General features: G+C 40.1%; 2 protein-coding genes across 3 annotated transcripts; both read right to left on the reverse strand.

The window, feature by feature from the left end:
* Nucleotides 1–1573: 1573 nt before the first annotated feature.
* LOC144014123 (galactose-specific lectin nattectin-like) lies at nucleotides 1574–9026 on the reverse strand. 2 transcript variants are annotated; one of them, XM_077513675.1, is made up of 8 exons: nucleotides 8923–9026; nucleotides 3134–3426; nucleotides 2926–2988; nucleotides 2744–2762; nucleotides 2569–2657; nucleotides 2194–2331; nucleotides 2002–2113; nucleotides 1574–1850 (listed from the first exon to the last, which is right to left on the reverse strand). In XM_077513675.1, exons 2-8 carry the CDS (start codon nucleotides 3230–3232, stop codon nucleotides 1786–1788), a joined length of 585 nt encoding a protein of 194 aa, XP_077369801.1. In that variant the 5' UTR covers nucleotides 3233–3426; nucleotides 8923–9026; the 3' UTR covers nucleotides 1574–1785. The 2 variants fall into 2 exon arrangements, with proteins under 2 accessions (XP_077369801.1, XP_077369802.1); XM_077513676.1 differs by having other exon boundaries at nucleotides 3134–3261; nucleotides 8923–8961.
* Nucleotides 9027–9268: 242 nt separating this feature from the next.
* Nucleotides 9269–18370, reverse strand: atp6ap1a (ATPase H+ transporting accessory protein 1a). Its single transcript, XM_077513677.1, has 11 exons — nucleotides 18221–18370; nucleotides 16270–16396; nucleotides 16120–16194; nucleotides 14334–14527; nucleotides 14047–14087; nucleotides 13842–13927; nucleotides 13069–13218; nucleotides 12791–12948; nucleotides 11867–11917; nucleotides 10289–10526; nucleotides 9269–10033 (listed from the first exon to the last, which is right to left on the reverse strand). Exons 1-11 carry the CDS (start codon nucleotides 18337–18339, stop codon nucleotides 9824–9826), a joined length of 1449 nt encoding a protein of 482 aa, XP_077369803.1. The 5' UTR covers nucleotides 18340–18370; the 3' UTR covers nucleotides 9269–9823.
* Nucleotides 18371–18727: the final 357 nt, after the last annotated feature.

Raw genomic sequence — 18727 nt, forward strand, 5'->3', positions numbered from 1 at the left:
GTTTGTATTACTCCAAATAACACACACTGACGTGCTCTGGCATGTTCATTTCAATTGTGAATATCCAGAAAAATGTCAAAGCTGGAAGTGTCAAATGAGGGGGGCACTCCGTTTGTGAATGGTCCATTAACAGAAAGTAAATTAATAATGTGAGCAGCATCATTTTCAGCAGTTTTTTTTGTTTTGTTTTCAATTCACTTTTTCCCCTTCCAAATCTTCATCCAAGCCTTTAAACATGCTCTGCAATCTTTATTAAATATTTAAATTTTTGGGGCCTGTTGTTGATCAATTACCATGCAGATTTATTTCACTTGGGATTATTTTTAAACACCCATCCATCCATTTTATATAGTGCTTTACCCTCAACAGGTGATCTGGATCCGATCTAAGTTGGTCGCCAGCCAATTTCAAGGCAGATATAGACAATCAACCATTCACACTCACAATTGTGAGTTTTCGATGAACCTCCTATGGGAGGAAGCCGCAGTCCCAACGCAAGTACGGGAAAAAAATCATTCAGCCATCGTGACCAATGCAGAATTTATTGATTGATTAGTAGGAGACAATCAGAATCAGGAGTAGGACATGTCAGCATGGACACATACATTATTGAAAATAAACCACACACATACTGATACTTAAAGTTAAAGTAGTAAAGATTGTCAAACCCACCTAAGTGGGGAAAAATTCATTCTCCGCATTTGACCCATCCACTGAAGGAGCAGTGAGCAGCAGCAGCAGGGACCACACTCGGGAATCATTTGGTGATCTAACCCCCCCCATTCCAACCCTTAATGCTGAGTGTCAAGCAAGGAGGCATTTTTATAGTCTTAGGTATGACCCGGATTGAACCCACAACCTCCCACTCTCAGGGATGGCATTCTACCACTAGGCCACGGAGCTGGTTGAAAGGACCATATCTATCAGTTTACCAAATTTGAAATTCCTCTAGTGTTGACTACTGATTAATGACAGGTGAAATGTACTACTATTATTTATTTAGTTTTTTTTTTGTTTTGTTTTCGTTTTTTATGAATCAGTTTTCTGACCAGTTTCCATGCAGATGGGGCAGTGGAGTTTGTGGATAACCAACTATTTTGCCAACATGCTTCGTTATGCATGACAGTTTTGTTTTCCGTTTGCTAGTGAATAATTTGTACTATTGTTTAATATTGAAGGCGAGTCTTCCCTAGGTGTTCCTGTGAGTGTGGATGGTTGTTCGTCTCTGTGTGGCCTGCGATTGGCTGGCCACTGCCTGAAGCCAGCTGGGATAGGCTCCAGCACCCAGACAACCCTTGTGAGGAATAAGCGGTTAAGAAAATGGATGGATGGATGGATGGCTGGATGGATGGATGGATGGATGGATGGCTGGATGAATGGATGGATGGATGGATGGATGGATGGTTGGTTGATAATATAAGGACATTGGTGGAGAGAAGTGATATACAATTTTTTTGCTGAATGAATATGTTTGGTAATATGCTATTTGTTTTCCCTTTTTGTGATATGTGACTGTTTGTAACTGTGGAGTTTCTGTGACTTAGTAATAGCAACACACATACACACAAACACATTTGGTGCACATAGAGATTCCTTCATTTATTGGAGAGATACCAAAATTGTTTGAAAACAAGAAAAAGAAGAATGAGAAGAAGATATGTTGTATCTAATAGATCCAGTTAAACAAGGACACCGCTTAAATTGATCTTGACTAAGATGGGGCATCAAGATGCAGGGAAATATATTCCATGGAGTTCCAGATGTGACACTCGGAGCGCTGATTCTTTACCACAGGTCAATGGAGCAAAGATAATGCTGTTCATCTGCGCAGTTTTCATCATTCCATTGGCCTGTATGAAATGTACACAGAGTTATAAGCATAAAAAATAATCAAATAGCATTTGTCACAAACATATGACTCATTACAAGTTCCAAATATGATTACACATTTTACATCATTTAAAACAAAAAGACTTAAAGGTAAACAAAACAGATTCATACCAGGAGGATAAATCTCAGCACAGTCTTCGTTGCCACTGAAGTTATCTGGCTGGTCTTGCCCCCAGAAAAAGAACTTGGATTTCACGCCATCAATCCGAACAAATTTAGACTCCTGCAAGATTCATTCGGTATGCAGCAAAAATATTAAGTGACATAATTCCATTCAATACATTGCACTAGTCAATGTTTCACCTGAAATCCATCATGGAGTCCAAACCAGGTGTGGTCAAAACTGCCAGCATTAGCATCCTTAACCAGTTGTAAAATTAGGGCATTTTCCACTGAATCTCGGACGGTGGCCAGATTTCCACCAAGACCGTTGCAGGCTGCCTAAGAGAGGGATGAAAAAAAATATATAAAATAAAAATACTTTTACGAAGAATCAGATGTTGTTTTTGGAAAAGTTTAAATGTGATTTCATATAAATCTGTTCACACGTATGTAGCAAATACTTTGATGTTACATTACACTATGTGGACTTTTTGACAAAGAGCTGGATCAGGGATTTTAATAGCAGTAGACTGGTTTAGAACTACATCACAGCTACTGTTTGAAAGTCTTCCATACCTCTGCGTCTAGATAATTTAAATCAGCATCATCTCGGTAGACGAAGCAGCGGTCACGCAAGCGAACCCAACCAGTTGGACAGCAAGGAACTACAAGACAGTCATTATTTTAGCTAGAAGAACAAAAAATGTCAACACCATCAGGTTTCATGTGCGATGAAATCACAGCTACCAACCTTCCACGGTCTCACACCACTGTAAAGATAAAGAGCACATTGTTCAGCTCAAAAAGAAAAACATCCACATTGAACCAAGCAAGATGTATTTAGCTATTTGGGAACTGATAGTTGCTGGCTTTTAATGAACTTTCCAAAGACTGTTCAATAGAGCGGATTTAAAGTTTCTTATATTCACTTACGACTCCAGTCAACAGTCCACTGATCCCGCACAGGAGAAGCAACGAGCGAAGAGCAAATGCCATCTGCGCAATGATAGGAAAAAAAAAAAACGAAAAAAAAAACAAGGTATAAACTTAATTAACATCAATTTGGTTTTGTATGTTGATCATTAAAAATGCAGGGCTTTCGTGGCAGAAAAGGGAGTGTGGAAAAGTTGTGTCATGTTACCTTTGCAGTCGTGATGCTTGATGCTGAGAGGATGTGTGGAAGGTGACGACGTGCAGTCCTTTTATATGTCAGCTCTGGAATGTTGAACGTGTCACTCATGTCACGTGACGAATCAGACGGGTTCTCGACTGCCCCAAGGCAATAATGTGACTCAAACAGACAGCTCCCAAAGTCCAATTTAGCACTGACTTTGTTTTTAGATGATGCCCATCATGTGGAGATTGTGTTGAACAGCGTATGATTGATAACATGCTCATTGATGCATAACCACCACCTCAAAATCCAAAGCTCTCCTGTAGAATACATGCAATATCATCTTATCTATATTTATTCAGACTTTTAACAAAATCTCCCACCAAGATCTCCTTTGTTTGTTGTCAATTATAGAGGAGTGGCTTCAGAGATGTTGCTTTGAGTCTAAGACTCAGGAATGCAATGTTAGACAAGGCGTTGGAGAGCAAAGGGCGGTGCTCTTGCGTACAAGGAAACGTTCTTTTGACTTTTTGGTTAATGAGTTAAATTGGTCCGCTACACTCACATGTCACACCCTAATGTCCTCCAAGCCATGTGCTGTGATTTGGTGCAGTCTGAGACAGAAAATTAGTCAGCAAAGTTGTTTTGATGCTGCACCACTGTGGCAACAGCTGGATAGACTCTCAAAGTGCAGTTACAGTTGCTCACAACACGTACAGTCACATCTGGACTCAGTGGACTCACCATACTTTAAAAACTAAACTGGTTACCTGTAAAGAAACACACAATTTACATGAAAATGTGGCTCACGTTTAAAATCATTTCGAACAAGGTCCCAGAAGTAGCTGCAAAATTACAATATTTTAATATTTTATTTAATATTCAAAATGTGATTACTTTGATTATTTTGTCGATTAACTGATGAATCCGATTTTAAAAAGCATGTCTTAATTTACAACTGTTCATTTAAAAAAAAAAAAAAAAAAAGACATGATTTCAAAGAACAATATTTTGCCAGGGAAAATACTCGTCAAGTTGGGGTGGGAGGGGTACGGATGAGGAACGCCATGCGTCAAATAAGTGAAGTACGCATCACGGCAGCGTAGTGCATTATGGTTAGGCCGGCTAGTTAGCCTGCTACCAACTTTTCATCGGAAACTAATGGAGTCTAACGGAGGAAGCTCTGATTCGGAACATTTCAACCGTTGGAAAGTTGATGTTTTTTTATTTAATCTATTTTAAACATGCACAGCATGTAGTTAATGACTGCCCTCTGCCGGGACATTACAGTTAAGCTTATTTAAGTGCTTAATATTTGGCTGAATGTGTGCACTTTACTGGGAGTCGGACTGAGGGGGCCAATTGGGGCTAGAAGCAGGTTCTTAAATGACCGTCACTCCATTAGTTTCGTTACATGTACGTCCGCTAGCAAGCTTCATGATGCTTCCGCCTGTTCCCTCGGTTTCAGGATATTGACAAAAATAAATGTGTTCAAGAAATGTTCAATTTTAGGCTCTTTTACGTCCGTTTGGATCTTTCTTTTCTGTCTGGAAATTGGGAAGAGTGAACAGAGATTTACAAGCATTCACTTCCGTCTTCTCGAGCTTTGCAATGCTGTTTTTCTTTTTGTTTTGTTTTTTGCCTATAAACTACATTAGGACTGCCCTGCGATTGGTTGGCAACCAGTCCAGGGTGTCCCCCGCCTACTGCCCAGAGCCAGCTGAGATAGGCGCCAGCACCCCCCGCAGCCCTTGTGAGGAATAAGCGGTCAAGAAAATGGTTGGATGGACTACATTAGGACAGTTCAAACTGGCACAAAGTACACAAGTCATTTTGTCACTTATGGCACAATGCTCGCGAGCTTTAAGGTTTACAGTTACGCAAACACTTTCAGCACTCCGATCTCCGCCACGGCTATTTTGGTAGCCACACTTCGTTTATTTTTTGCATCGCCTGGGGTGGTGAACGATGAACGATGTGCATCACATCGACATAAAAACATGTAGTCCTGCTTTTAAAAGCAGGATACAAAACAATACAAAAATACACACATTTATATTTATTTCAATTTAGTGTTATGTCATTTAGTAAAGTGGACATTTATGACGTATACTACTTCCTTATGTTAAATTTTTTAAAGTTTGTTGAATAATGTTTTAAGACTGTTAGTTTGTAACCTATTTTCATTTATTTTTCTTCCTCTGAATGTTAACTACTGTTTCTTGATGCTTATGTGTTGTCTTTCCTCGTGTAAAGCACATTGAGTTGCCTTGTGTATGAAATGTGCTATACAAATAAACTTGCCTTGCCTTGCCTTGCCTACTATTGCGCTGCTACCATTACCCTGTTTTTGCACTTTAAAAGAAAAATTCACGTGTTTATTTCTCCACATATGAACTATTGTACAGTACACAGTTGTCATATGAATGCTTGAAATTCATTGCTCTTATTAGTAGATTTGAAGTTGCACTTACGTCATTGTTTTTTGACTTAAGGTTTTTTTTTGTTTTTTTGTTTTTTATGTTTAGGACCACAATGGAATGGACCCCTCAGGCTTTCTTGTGTTTTTATCCTCTATGGTACGTGTCTGCATGACGGGAAGTTTTAATATGGACTCTCCAGTGCCAGCATCAAATACATTCAATCAATAAATCTTAATAGGTTGACCGATGAGCATCTTGGAAAAGAACTGCACCTGTCCAGTGGCACATGAAATGTTTTCAGCATGTTCACACGCCCACAAGACTTCCAACATTGAAGAGATGGCTAGGAATTGCAGGCTTTCTCCGCATCAGCTTTTGTCACAAGGAGAGGGTGTGACAACCGCAGGCCGACTCAATTAAACAACTTAACATCGCACCTTGAAAATGTAACTGGCTTTTGTTTTAGAGTCATTGCTCACAACACACCCATTATGTGCTGTTTAGTTGCTTGGTATGCCACCCGTCCAGTGTAATTGGCCCATCCGCTGAGTGAAATGTAACAACTTTGATTATTACTTCATTGAAGACACTCCCAAGGCGTCAGCCTGTTGCGGTGTAGTCGTAACCGGTGTCGTGACAGCAACTAGTTTAAGGGCCTAATTTGGCGCCACAATTTACATTTCTGATCACTGACTGTTCAAGTTAACTCCTTCAACCACCCACCTCTGTGTTCGTGGGTTTGAAGTGCAAAGACTCGCCCAGTTTTTTCCCCCGTTTTTTTTTTTTTTTTTTTAATTCTGGCCATGGCTGCCAGGACGAGATACCACTAATCATAAACCATCCATCCATTTTCTACTGTACTGCTTATCCTCACTAGTGTAAGAGAAACACAGAGAACACACAATAATAATAATAATAATAATAATAATAATAATAATAATAATAATAATAATAATAATAATAATAATAATAATAATAATAATAATAATAATAATAATAATAATAATAATAATAATAATAATAATAATAATAATAATAGGGCGGCACGGTAGTCGAGTGGTTAGCACGTCCGCTTCCCAGTTCTGAGGTCTCCGGTTCGAGTCCAGGCTCGGACCTTCCTGGGTGGAGTTTGCATGTTCTCACCGTGCCCGCGTGGGTCTTCTCCGGGTACTCCGGTCTCCTCCCACATTCCAAAGACATGCATGGCAGGTTAATTGGGCGCTCAGAATTGTCCCTAGGTGTGCGTGTGAGTGTGGATGGTTGTTCGTCTCCGTGTGCCCTGCGATTGGTTGGCAACCAGTCCAGGGTGTCCCCTGCCTACTGCCCAGAGCCAGCTGAGATAGGCACCAGCAGCCCCCGCGACCCTTGTGAGGAATAAGCGGTCAAGAAAATGGATGGATGGATGGATAATAATAATAATAACAATTAGCTTTCAAGGGACTCAAGGACACTTAACAATTGCTGATGCGGGTAATCACAGATTTTAGTAGGAAGAGAGTTGCAGAGGTGACTTGACTGTTGGTTGTGTCATCAAAAATTGCCAATTTTAGTGTTTGGGACAGAGGGTAGGCTAACATCAGATGATCGCGGCTTCCACAAAGTCAGTGATCAGTGGTGGGGCCAAGGTGTGGAGCGATTTATACGTTTGAACTGGTGCTGTCTAAGTTAAAGCATTAACTAATTAATTCATCACAAAAAATTGCATTACCAGATGAATCACACTATTCATTTTGACCACAGGTTATCCTTTATCTTGACAGCGAATGTCGACGTGAAAGGTAGCACAGGTTGTGTTTGAGCAATAAACATAACTACATGCATTAAAGTAAAACATTTAACAAATGTTTGTGTTTATGTCAAACTACTGTGGTCTTTTTTTTTTCATTTTACATTATGCAAGCAATTAACTGATTAGAAAAAGAGGAGGATGAGAGTGTGTAGTGGATCAAAAAATGTTGAAGGCCTCCTCCATAACATTAAATATCTAAAGAATTAACACATAACAGGTGCTCTTCAAATTTGCCGGCAAAAAAAAGTTGTTGTTTTTTTTTTTTTTTTTAAAGTCTTTTTAATTAAGCGATTAATCGTGATTAATCAAAATTCGAAGATGTGATCAATCTGATTAAAAAAAATTATCATTTGACATCTCGAGTTTGAACACTACACGGACCTTGATGCAGTTCAGGACCTTGCTAGGGACTTCGTACAGCAGGTGTCTATAACTGTTTTTGCTCCACCATTTCACATAAAGTTAGCCTAATGTCGATGCATTAGCAAGCCAAATATTCCCATAAATTCTTCTGGGCATCCACTCAAATAAATTGCATACTATGTAAGCATGTGCACTCCCAACATATTGCTGATAAAATACCACCCAAACTTTCCTCTTCAATGACAATATGTGATGACATTTTCTGACTTGAATGAGAACATTTTGATTCAGCTTTAGCGATAAATCACTAGTTTAGATAGAACTATATGTTGTGTTGTGTAGTCTAGTATAGTACAGTATTTTAAAAAAGAAAGAAAGAAAGATGTATTTGATTGTTTTCAGCTTTCAATCTGGAACAGATCATTTCTAAGTCCATGATTTCTTTCGGGGGGAAAACTCTTGCTCAATCCTTTATTTTCAGTGAGTACAAGGCTTATCTGAATTTAGTCTGAACTAACAGTGCCCCCTGTTGGGTAGTGTAAAGTATTAAACGACTTTATTGAAGCATAGTTGCATGCATGAAAGAGCATAATCTCATTGACTCATCGCCTCCACACTCCGTAAGCACAATGATGTGTCACTCCATCAGAAAAGTCCAAGGAGTGGTGTCCAAACCTTTGAAGTAGTTTATGTCTTTATCAGGTTTTATTTAGCAAGGATGATTTTCTCTCCAGAGCCCAGATACTTATTAATTTGCCTGCTATATTGCTGTTATAGTGGAACGCTTTCCGCTTCAACCGGTTCCAAACAATACGTCCGTGAAGTATTTTCCATCACCCAAGCACATTAACGCTTTAAAACACGACAGCTATGCCAAGATTAGGTTAGTTTAGCAATTAGCATGGCTTCTCCATCTTTCTTCGTAATGCCTTCATGAAAATGATACATGTCAGAAACCTAGCTTATTCACCCCCACGGAGGCGATGACCAAAGTGCTTCCGCAACTGTTTCGCTGCAGCAGTAGCTAGCCGAAACTCAATTATACTATTCAATGTGTTATTGGAGGGAGGGGAGGGCTAATATTTGCCTAGCTAACTTTTGGGAAACCGCTTGTTTCGAGCCTTGCTACTCAGAAGTTTGAATTTGTGTTCAATATGTGTAGTGTCATAACAAGAAGACGTAAAACTAAAAGTACAACGCTTTCATTCATGCCATCAAACTATGAAAATGACATCCTGTACCTGCATCTTTGGCCAAATCTTCATCAAACTAACAGCTTCTTGTAAGGCCCACGACCTCACCATTCTTGGACTCGTAGTACGGAGTACAGTATGATAATGGCGCCCTCTACTGTTCATTACAGGACAGTCGTTTTCTTTGCACACTGCGTGCTCATTTCAACTGTTCATTCCCCCTGAATAGCATTTTTCACTCTTACCCTGAATATAAAGCATTAAAATATATAAGTTCATTTACCATAGTTTTTTGCACATATTCAAATTTGACATTTGAGTGTGAATTTGCCCGTTCGACTATGAAATTATGTCAAATATTTGGGAATGAAAGCTCAGATGAAGGAAACATGTCTAATTTGTTTCCACAGGTGTTTTTATTGACAATACAGCACCTTCACTTCACTTTACTTCAGTCATCCAACTAAATCAACACCAAGTGAAATCATAAACATTCTTCCTCTCTACAGACAGTATTCCCTCCAGCGAACAAAAAATAAAACACAACAACCAGTAAACACATACACCTTCTTCAATAAATAATTTCACATTAGAGATTCTTTTTTTTCTTTTTCTTTTTTAGATTTTGGATTAAATTATTCCATCAAGCTTCAGTTTGTGCATATCTTTTTCCATAATGACTATTACTTGAACACAAAAAGAAGATTTAGGATACAGGGACAAAACCAGTGCTTATTCTACACCGCACACATACACACATTTGCAGGCAGGGTGAGGGTCGAAGAATCTCTGTGGGAGGAGAGGGCAAGCGAAGTAGGGTGTTGGGTAGATGGGAATACTGGAACAGGGCCATGCTATATTGGGCGTGTGAACATAAAGACAGGAGAGTAACGACATCGGATGGTGGTGCACGGAAAGACAGGATGGGGTGTGATGGATGGTGAAGACTTTATTCCGTCTGTGGCACGGAGATGGCCGGGCCTTTTGGGTCGTCGAAGCGGTCCATGGTGTGGAGCTGCATGATCATGTGAAGGCCGTAGGTGAGCACTAGGACCATGACGAGACTGGTCATCAAGCCCATCCAGATGCCTGGCGAGAAGAAACCGGCACAGTCGGAGGCGTACGAAAACTTGCTGCCACTCACGTTGAAGCCTTGAATCTGTCAGGACATGATCACATGACTTATGAGCAAATATTTTCACCGGGACACTGACAGGAAGTAAAGAAAATGTTGAACCCAGCTGGAACACATTACGATACACTTAACATTTATATCTTAACTATGATGTAATCATGATGCTACATTTGAAGTATAGAGATATTAAATATGCAAACAAATTATAACAGCAGTCTCTACGACATTAAATATGTTGGAAAAATGCTGCATTACAGTTAAGATATTCAAACTTCTTACTTGGAAATCTTCAAATGCGACCCTCCACTGATTGGCTGGATCTTTGGATGAACGCGGGACGAGCTGTGGCCACCGGAAGCTGCTGACGGACTCGCAGCGGTACGAGTACTCGGCGGGGGCATAAATGTTCCTGCTGCCGTTAAACATGGCTTTGGTGTTGTCGTACTCCAACTCGACAGTGTCCAGCGTGAACCAGCGGCGGGCCGACACCTTGTAGTGGCGCTGGCTCAGCGCAAAGCTGCATGGACAAACACAGGCTTTTTCTTTGGCTTTTTACACTTGTATGACAGTTAAGAATGTTACTTTGCCTGTACAGTTATTTACATTTTATGATGGTGAAAACATATGCAGTGTAGTATATAGTATAATGTAGAAGTAATGTGTAGTAGTAGGTTTGCACAATTAATCAAAATTCAATTACAATTATTACTAGTGTTGTTCCGATACCGATTCCGATACCCAGCTTTGCAGTATCGGCCAATACCGATACCATACCAATTCCCAAGTTGTTGTTTTTTTGTTTTGTTTTCCTCAACATGAAAAAGCTGTCATGCCAAAATACTTGTGCTTCCGACTTTGCGCCCCTGGGTTGCGTGTTCGCAACCTGGACCGGAACCAAACTGATGTGCAAAATCACGTCCCGCCTCTTCCGTGGCATATGCCCCATAGGATATCTTAGATTGGCATGCAGTGAGCATGTCACATATCAATGAATGTCATGCACGAGCAAGACACAAGATGCTGCATACAAAACCCTATATTAGCGTTGGAATTAATGGTATCGGCATGTTATTTGTGCGTAGTCACCGATACAGATACCACTTTTTTAATGCAGTATCGGCACCTCTGCGGATAACAGTATCGGTATCGGAACAACACTAATTATTACACAACAATTACAAAATCAGCATAATTGTAAAAAAAAAAAAAAAAAAAAAAGATTATCAATACTATTTTTGTGTTTAAATGTATAAATTTGCACCATGTTATTTTAAAATAAATTCAATGTTTTGTTTCATCCTAATAGAATTTGCATACTTAGTGTTTCAAAGATTATTTGTCTTAAGATTTTTAAACATTTTGTTTTGTTTCAAAAATTAATGACCATCCTAATCGTGATTTCAATTATTACCAATATAATCATTATTAATCTGTTTTTCATAATTGAACAGCCCTAATGTGTAGGACATTATAGTTTATTACAGTACTCCTCTCATTACCATGGATTTTCACCTGTTTCAGGTGGTTATGAAACATACAGCCCGCAGTAAACTGGGGTTCACTTTATAGCTATTTAGCACAGTAGAGAGTTGGTTAATATAATGCAGAGCAGTATCATCGTACTATATACTTTGAAAGGCCCTCTATAATTACAATGCATTATTTGTAGTAGTAAAGTATAGAATTGTATAGCGTAGCATAGAGTCCTACAGTACAGTGCGGTACAATATAATGTCATAGAATCGTATAATGGGTGAGTTTGACCTTGGAAAAAATTATTGAAGTCTCAAGATCGGATTTGTTCCACCTTAGAGGTTTGACTGTATAGTTCAAAGTGGGTGCGTCAAGCAGACTCACATCAGTTTGAAGTTGCGGTGCCCAAGAACGTTCTCGTAGTTAAGGGTTAGTCTGCAAACAATAGAAAATATATTAATAAGAAAGAGGTTACTACGGAGCCCCTAAGGTGACATGGTAGAAAAAAAAACAACAGAAAAACTTTGCGTTCCCTCGCAAACATCTTTGCGTTCCCTCGCAAAGATTGTGTTCCCTCACAAAACAACTTTGCGTTCCCTCGCAAAGATTGGCACCACGTCACATTCGCTGCGCCGTAAAAACTTCCGGGTCATCTTCCATGTGAACAAAAGCGATGTGTAAACAAAGCAGTGGAAAAATACATGCTCCATCCTAGTCGCTTTGGGAAAGCTTTCCCACTGTTTTGTTTCATGTTTACAAATGTTCCATCCTTGTCGCTTTTGTTCACATGGAAGATGACCCGGAAGCGTTTACGGCGCAGCTAAGGTGACATGGTAGGCGGAAAAAACAACTTTGCGTTCCCTCCCAAAGATTGTGTTCTTTGCAATCTTTGCGAGGGAACGCAGTTTTTTGCGAGGGCACGCAATCTTTACGTTCCCTCGCAGAGATTGCAAGGGAACACAAAGTTGTTGTTTTTTTTTCTACCATGTCACCTTAGGGGCTCCGTAGGTTACAATTATGACAAGTTCAAGATGAAAAGCAGCTTCATTGTAGATTCATGACTTTTCTAAACCAACAGAGGGTGCAATTGAGTCAAGTCAAAATCATTCGCTGTTTGGAAATAAAAAAATAATAGACAAAAGGGACTCTCTTACAACATTTGGAGAAAGCGCCCAGAGCCATGAGTAGGTTAATTTTATAGCAAATATCTAAGAACATGTTCCAAATTTGTGAATTCATGAATGATAAAAACGCAAATAAGTTCAGTTTCCAAATAAACGTCCAGATGTGCGAATATCTTTGCGCTACCTTGCTTTGGTTTTGTCGCAGCTGGAACCATGCAGCTTTGGACTGACACCCTCGCCAAAGGTGGACGGTGTGAGGTCATGTGACTCCCAGCGGCCGCTGCGAAGGATGCTGACTGACAGGCCTTTGGCCCACAGGAGGATGCAGGTGCTCTCACCTTCCTGCATAAACACATTTGGAAAAAATTCTCATCAATACTTTTGGGCATCATTTTTGTGTGTTCAAGAAGTTTCCTGAGTTTTGTAGTAGCAAAAAAAAATAAAAAATTGCCAGTAAAAGACCTTAAACTCCACCGGAGCGTAGACGCCAGCCTTCTCCTTCATTTTGCGCTGCCTCTCGAGCTCTCGCTCCCGATCTCTGTATCCACCTCTGGCCTGTAACAGCGAGCGGCCGCCCAGCAGAGCTGCCTCCATGGAGAATGACGGTGACCCCTGAAAAACAAACACCAGCAAGTAAAGAATACAGTACAAAAGAAAACAGCCGTAGCCCGTGGGTCATATCTTATTTTGAAATGACTTGGTCGCAGAACGAGGCCCGGCAGGCCCCCACGGCGCCCCACAGCCCCCGCTCCCCCCACGACCTCCCCGCACCCCACCCACACCCGCCACGACCCAGCCCCCGCCGCCGCTTGGCCCCCAATCACCCCCAGCTACCCCCACCAATTATTGACATCCCATGAGCCAAACTACCAACCCGGAAAGGAACTCAAATTCCCATTTCAGGGAAAAGGAAGACATTTTGAGAAGAGACCACAGATGAGGGCCTAAACATGTATGAAACCTCGTTAAAGGTTTCACACACATCAGGCCTGGCAAAAAAAAATGTTAAAAGGTTTTAGTGTGGCATTTTCAAACAATTTGAATTCCAATGTGCCAGTAGCTCAAAGCTCCGGTATCCCAACATTTTTTCTTTATTTTCCCCTATCAAAATTATAATTATAATAAATTGCAACACAAATACAGTACAAAAAAATAAACATCTTAAAAAGGTGCCATAAAAATGAAAATGGCGACAGGTAGCCATTTGTGTGTTCTCACTGCTGTGTTTGACTCACCCTTGAGGGTCGCAGGGCGGTGTAGATGGCCGTGTAGGGAACAGACTGGCTCTTCATGACACTCACAACCTGGCCTATCACCTCGTCTAAAGGATGCAACATGAACCAGCTGGTTAAACGTCAGCCTTTTTTTTTTTTTTTTTTTTTTTTTTTTTTTTTTAATCAACTACATCATCACTACATGCCTGAGTCAAGAGTAACTCACCGTTGCCACTGAGAACTTCTTTGGCAGACATTAGATCAGACCTAAAACAAAAACATACATTCTCACATTTGGTTGTCAGGCAACTGTCAGAGGCTATTCGACCAGTGATTCACAATTGTGAGAGATTATAAACAGCGCACTTTACTCTTGGTCACATTTTTGTTTGGTGGGGTCCTGTTTTTATAATATAAAATATGTGCCTAGCTCACTAATGTTTTGGAATCTGTATTAGAGGAGCAACCACTCATTGAAGAAACAATGTATTGAGCACAAGCTGGCCAACTAACCCGATGTAGTAGGGCAGCCGGAAAACGAGCAGGGCGGGCGAGGAAGCGTTGAGCGTGAGCTGACTCAGCGTATCGGGGTCCATGTACAAAGGGGAGGTTTCAAGTTGCTCTTGCAGGTGAGCGATCACTGCGTTGGAGGCCGGCCAGGACACAGCCGGAAGCACCAGGGAGGACGACGATGACCTCAGAGCGTTCTTCAACAAACAACTGATGTTAGCATCTGCCAATGTACTCTTCAATGGGACGCGTGACGCACTGGTATTCACAATAAATTTATTCAAGCATCTGAATAAAAGCTCTCAAATTAAGACATAAAAATCTATGGATGGACCACCTGTAATTTCTAAATATTTCAAAGGGTCAAATTCTTTCTCAATACAGTTGTTATTGTTTGTTTTTTTTCAAACAAAATGCTAAGTGGAATGGAGAACCACACGAATGCTATTTTTAGATGGCAAGGCCACGTGACTTTAGCAGCTTGAACCCGGAAGTGGGTCAGAAAAAGGCTCACTCATTGACGAGCCATGCAAATAGTGCTTGTTTTGTTCTCGTTTATCTCCGGAAAAACAAAATGCAGCGTAAACACAGCTGTCATGGAACTTGCAGAAACCACTCCAGACACTACAACCATCCACATACGAAGGATGTATTCTTTAGTTGTTTCCCGAAGCCAAAAATGAAGAGTCCTAAATGTGAATGGGGATCAACTTGTGCGGACGTCCAAAACAGCTGATTAATGCCAGCGAAGTGAAGCCTTTCACCTTCATATGTAGTAAACATTTTGTTGGGGGGCATGCAGGCATGATTCTAGATGACAATCCTGCCCTTGCCGGTGACCACCGCCGTCCCCAAGAGGTAAGTGATTGTCTTTATTTTATTTTTTTGTTTCGCGTTTAGCAGTACCCTGACTGCCGGACGACAATAATGAATGACGAGGAAAGAAATGATAAATGGTGTTGCCATTGTTGTACGGACCTTTTTTGCTTATCGCCTGATTTTTATTTTGCCTTTCGTGCAGCTGTGACATGTATTGAATTGTATCTGTAGGGCCTTTTCTGAATTAAGGAAACAAGTTTATAAGCGGGAAGGATATAAGAAAAAGAATTGAGGTTTAACAAGTGCTGTTGGTTGTGTCCAAGAGACACGCACACAGACACGCTACACACATACACAAAAAAGCAATCAAAATGTACCCCCAACAACTATCAAAGACGTAGGACAACCAGATATGACAGATGGGGCATATGGTGGTAAAGGAAGGATAGCTTGTTTGAAACTGGAGAACGTCAAGAGTCAGTTGTGTAGGATGATGTTTTGAGGGGGAGGGAAAAAGAAAAAAAAAAAAAAAACTTTACCTGTGGATCACGTCGGCTCTTTTCCTCGTCTTTGTCAGCCCTCGACACGCAAGTCATTTCTTCTTCAATTGAACATTAGTATGTTTTTCGACGTCTATACCAGTGAATTTAGCACCAGGGATATCATTCTCAGACAGAATTAGTAGATTTAGCGCAGTAGACATCTCGCTAGTAGACTGTTTACATTTGTTTAGTATGACTAGCTCTCCGAGTTTGACCCTCCTCACTAGACTCATGAATATTAATTGTGGTGACGTATATCGTGTGGTTCCCCATTTCATTGTTTCTAGGGGAAAGCAACAACATGAAGGCCGATTGAGTGATTGATTGATTTAAAAAAAATAAAAAATTAAGTTATGCACTGGCTCCCCCTGGAGTCCAAATGCCAAGACGAGGCAATGAAACAAGAAGAAATAGAAACCTTAACCAACCTCCAGATTGGGGAAAACGCTGTCCTGCTTATTTCCAAAAGCTCCTCCGTACAGCGTGAAATCCTCCACGCTCATCTGGAGGAAAGACAAAGACTGCTGCTTGAAAATAAAGAACAAACCTCTTCTTCTGTAGAATGTCCATGCATGTACCTTGTCCTGAAGAAATAGCAGCACATTTCGGGGGCCAGTGTTGAGAGTCTTGTCCAGGTAACCGGCCAGCTGCTGCTGCTCGACAATGTGACCTGCTGCAGGGAGGGGTTGATTCGCTTGGGGGGTCCTGGAGAGGATCAACGAGTAGAATGAGGGGAGTAAAACGTAATTGTCTCAATCCAAAAAGACACAAAAATATGATCAATTTGTTTATGTTGATGAATATAATACATTGAGCTCAAGATGTTGTTGATTTTGTAAGACAGTGTGTACCTCGCAACTCAACAAGGTATTTTTTGGGGGGGGGGGGGGTGGCAATATTTGTTGAGACTCAAAGCCAGCTCTTTACCATACGTTGTGCAAAACCAGAAAAGGATCAACCATGTTATCCGCATAAGATATGATGTAATGGCATACTGTGCAAATTTGTGCCCATGTCAAGCAAATTAAATTGAATGGTATACAGTATTGTCAATCCACAATACTGCAATATACAGAGGATTGGAATTTCGCTCTCAAGGGCTTAAAAAAAATAAAAAATAAAAAATAAATAAAAAAATCAAGTGAATGATTGAATAATACATATTTGGTGTGTTAATTAGATTTTTTTTCTTGTTAGTAGGAACGCTATACAGGTAAATCTCTATATGGTTTTGCCCCACCTAACCTCGCTGAGCTCTTGCACCCCTACTCACCTGCCGGGTGCCTCAGGTCAGAAGACCAGACTCAACTGGAAGTACCGAGGACAAAGCGGATTATTAGAGGGGATCGAGCCTTTGCAGTTGCCGTTCCCTCCCTTTGGAATGACCTTCCACAAAATATTAGGCAACCCCCCCCTCCCCCTTTATCTACTTTTAAAAGCCGTCTTAAAACCCATCTGTATTCTTTAGCTTTGAATCGGATTTTTATTCAATTTATTTATTTGCCTATTTCATGTTATTAATTTACTGATGTAAAATATATTTACTTGTAAAAAAAAAAAAATTCTGGTATATTCACTTAAAATGTTTGCTTTGTTCTTGTTTTTCTTATCTTATTATTTACTGCATGACCAATTTCTGGTTCATGTACAGCACTTTGTATACAGCAATGCTTGTTTTAACGTGCTTTATAAATAAAGTTGAGTTGAGAGTAAACAAAAGAGGGAAACTATTTTGCTTGCAGAGGGGGTTTTTTTGTCCAGTGTGATTAATTAAGTTATAAAATCTGATATTGTATATATTTGACAGTAAACATTTCTTCTTTTTACTTATATACGCAAAAATTCAGAGAGAGACTCAAAGTTGACCTGTTTCTGGGTTTGATCGCAATGGGAGCCCGAAGGCAGTCAATTTCAGTCGACACCCGAGGGTGGTAAAAGGCCAAAATAGCAGCACCCGCCCAACTCCCAGATGTGTGGGTTGCTTAATTCGTATTCCACAAACAAAATATTTAAGCAGAATACCATATTTTGACAAATGGGCATACACATAACACATTGAATACAAATCTTTGCCTTGAATTCATCTTTAAGAGGCCTGTCCTTTTTTTAAATTTACTTAGAGGTGTTCAATTAATCAGTACTTCGACTTTTACATTTCTATTTTAAGGACTACTGCTTGCTTTGACAACGAGTTAGTGAATGAATGAATGAATGAATGAATGAATGAATGAATGAATGAATGTCGCCTCTATGTTGGTTGCAGCAGAATCGTGCACTCAAGGTGTCATACATTCATTCCCAAACAATTGCACACAAACAATCCATCAATTCTCAATTAAATAGTACGTCCGTATCCCTAGTATGTCTTCCAGAGGACATCTAAGTGTCTTTTGTTTTGTTTTTGTTTTTTACATAAAGATGCTATAGGTGTCAGGTGGCTCATCGGCCGTTGCGCCACAACCCCCAGCCAGCCAGCGCCAGCAAAAACATACACGCCGAAAAAAATAAAAATAAAATAATCGGACTCACCATTGGTGCGACCACAAGACGAGCGGTACCTGCTCCTCGCAGTTGGTCTGCAGGCCAAGCAGGAGGACGAGGAGTGCCACGGAGATGCTGTGAAAGGGAAGCGTCTCTGTCGTCGCCATCTTCGATTATCCCAGCGTGTGACGTCACGGACAGCGGATAAAGTCACTGCGCAGCCTCGTTCGCGCAGCACCAAGTATTATTAAAAATAATAATAATAATAAAAAAACTAACAATAATGATAGAATAACAATAATTAAGATGACAATAATTAAGATGACAATAATTATTTTAATAATTAGCATTATTATTTCTAATTAATTGCTATTGAAAACATCCTTTAGTAACAGCAGACTTGCTTTGCTGCTCTAGTTTATTTTATTTTTTATTTATAAAAGCTCACCAAAAAAAACAAAAAAAAAAGACATCAAAAACACAAAAAGTATGTCTACTCTAAAATAATACAGTTGTCTCCATTTTCAGATTTCTTATTATTATTTTGGTTGAAAC

The sequence above is a fragment of the Festucalex cinctus genome, chromosome 2, assembly GCF_051991245.1.
Source record: "Festucalex cinctus isolate MCC-2025b chromosome 2, RoL_Fcin_1.0, whole genome shotgun sequence".
NCBI classification, from domain to species: Eukaryota; Metazoa; Chordata; class Actinopteri; order Syngnathiformes; family Syngnathidae; genus Festucalex; species Festucalex cinctus.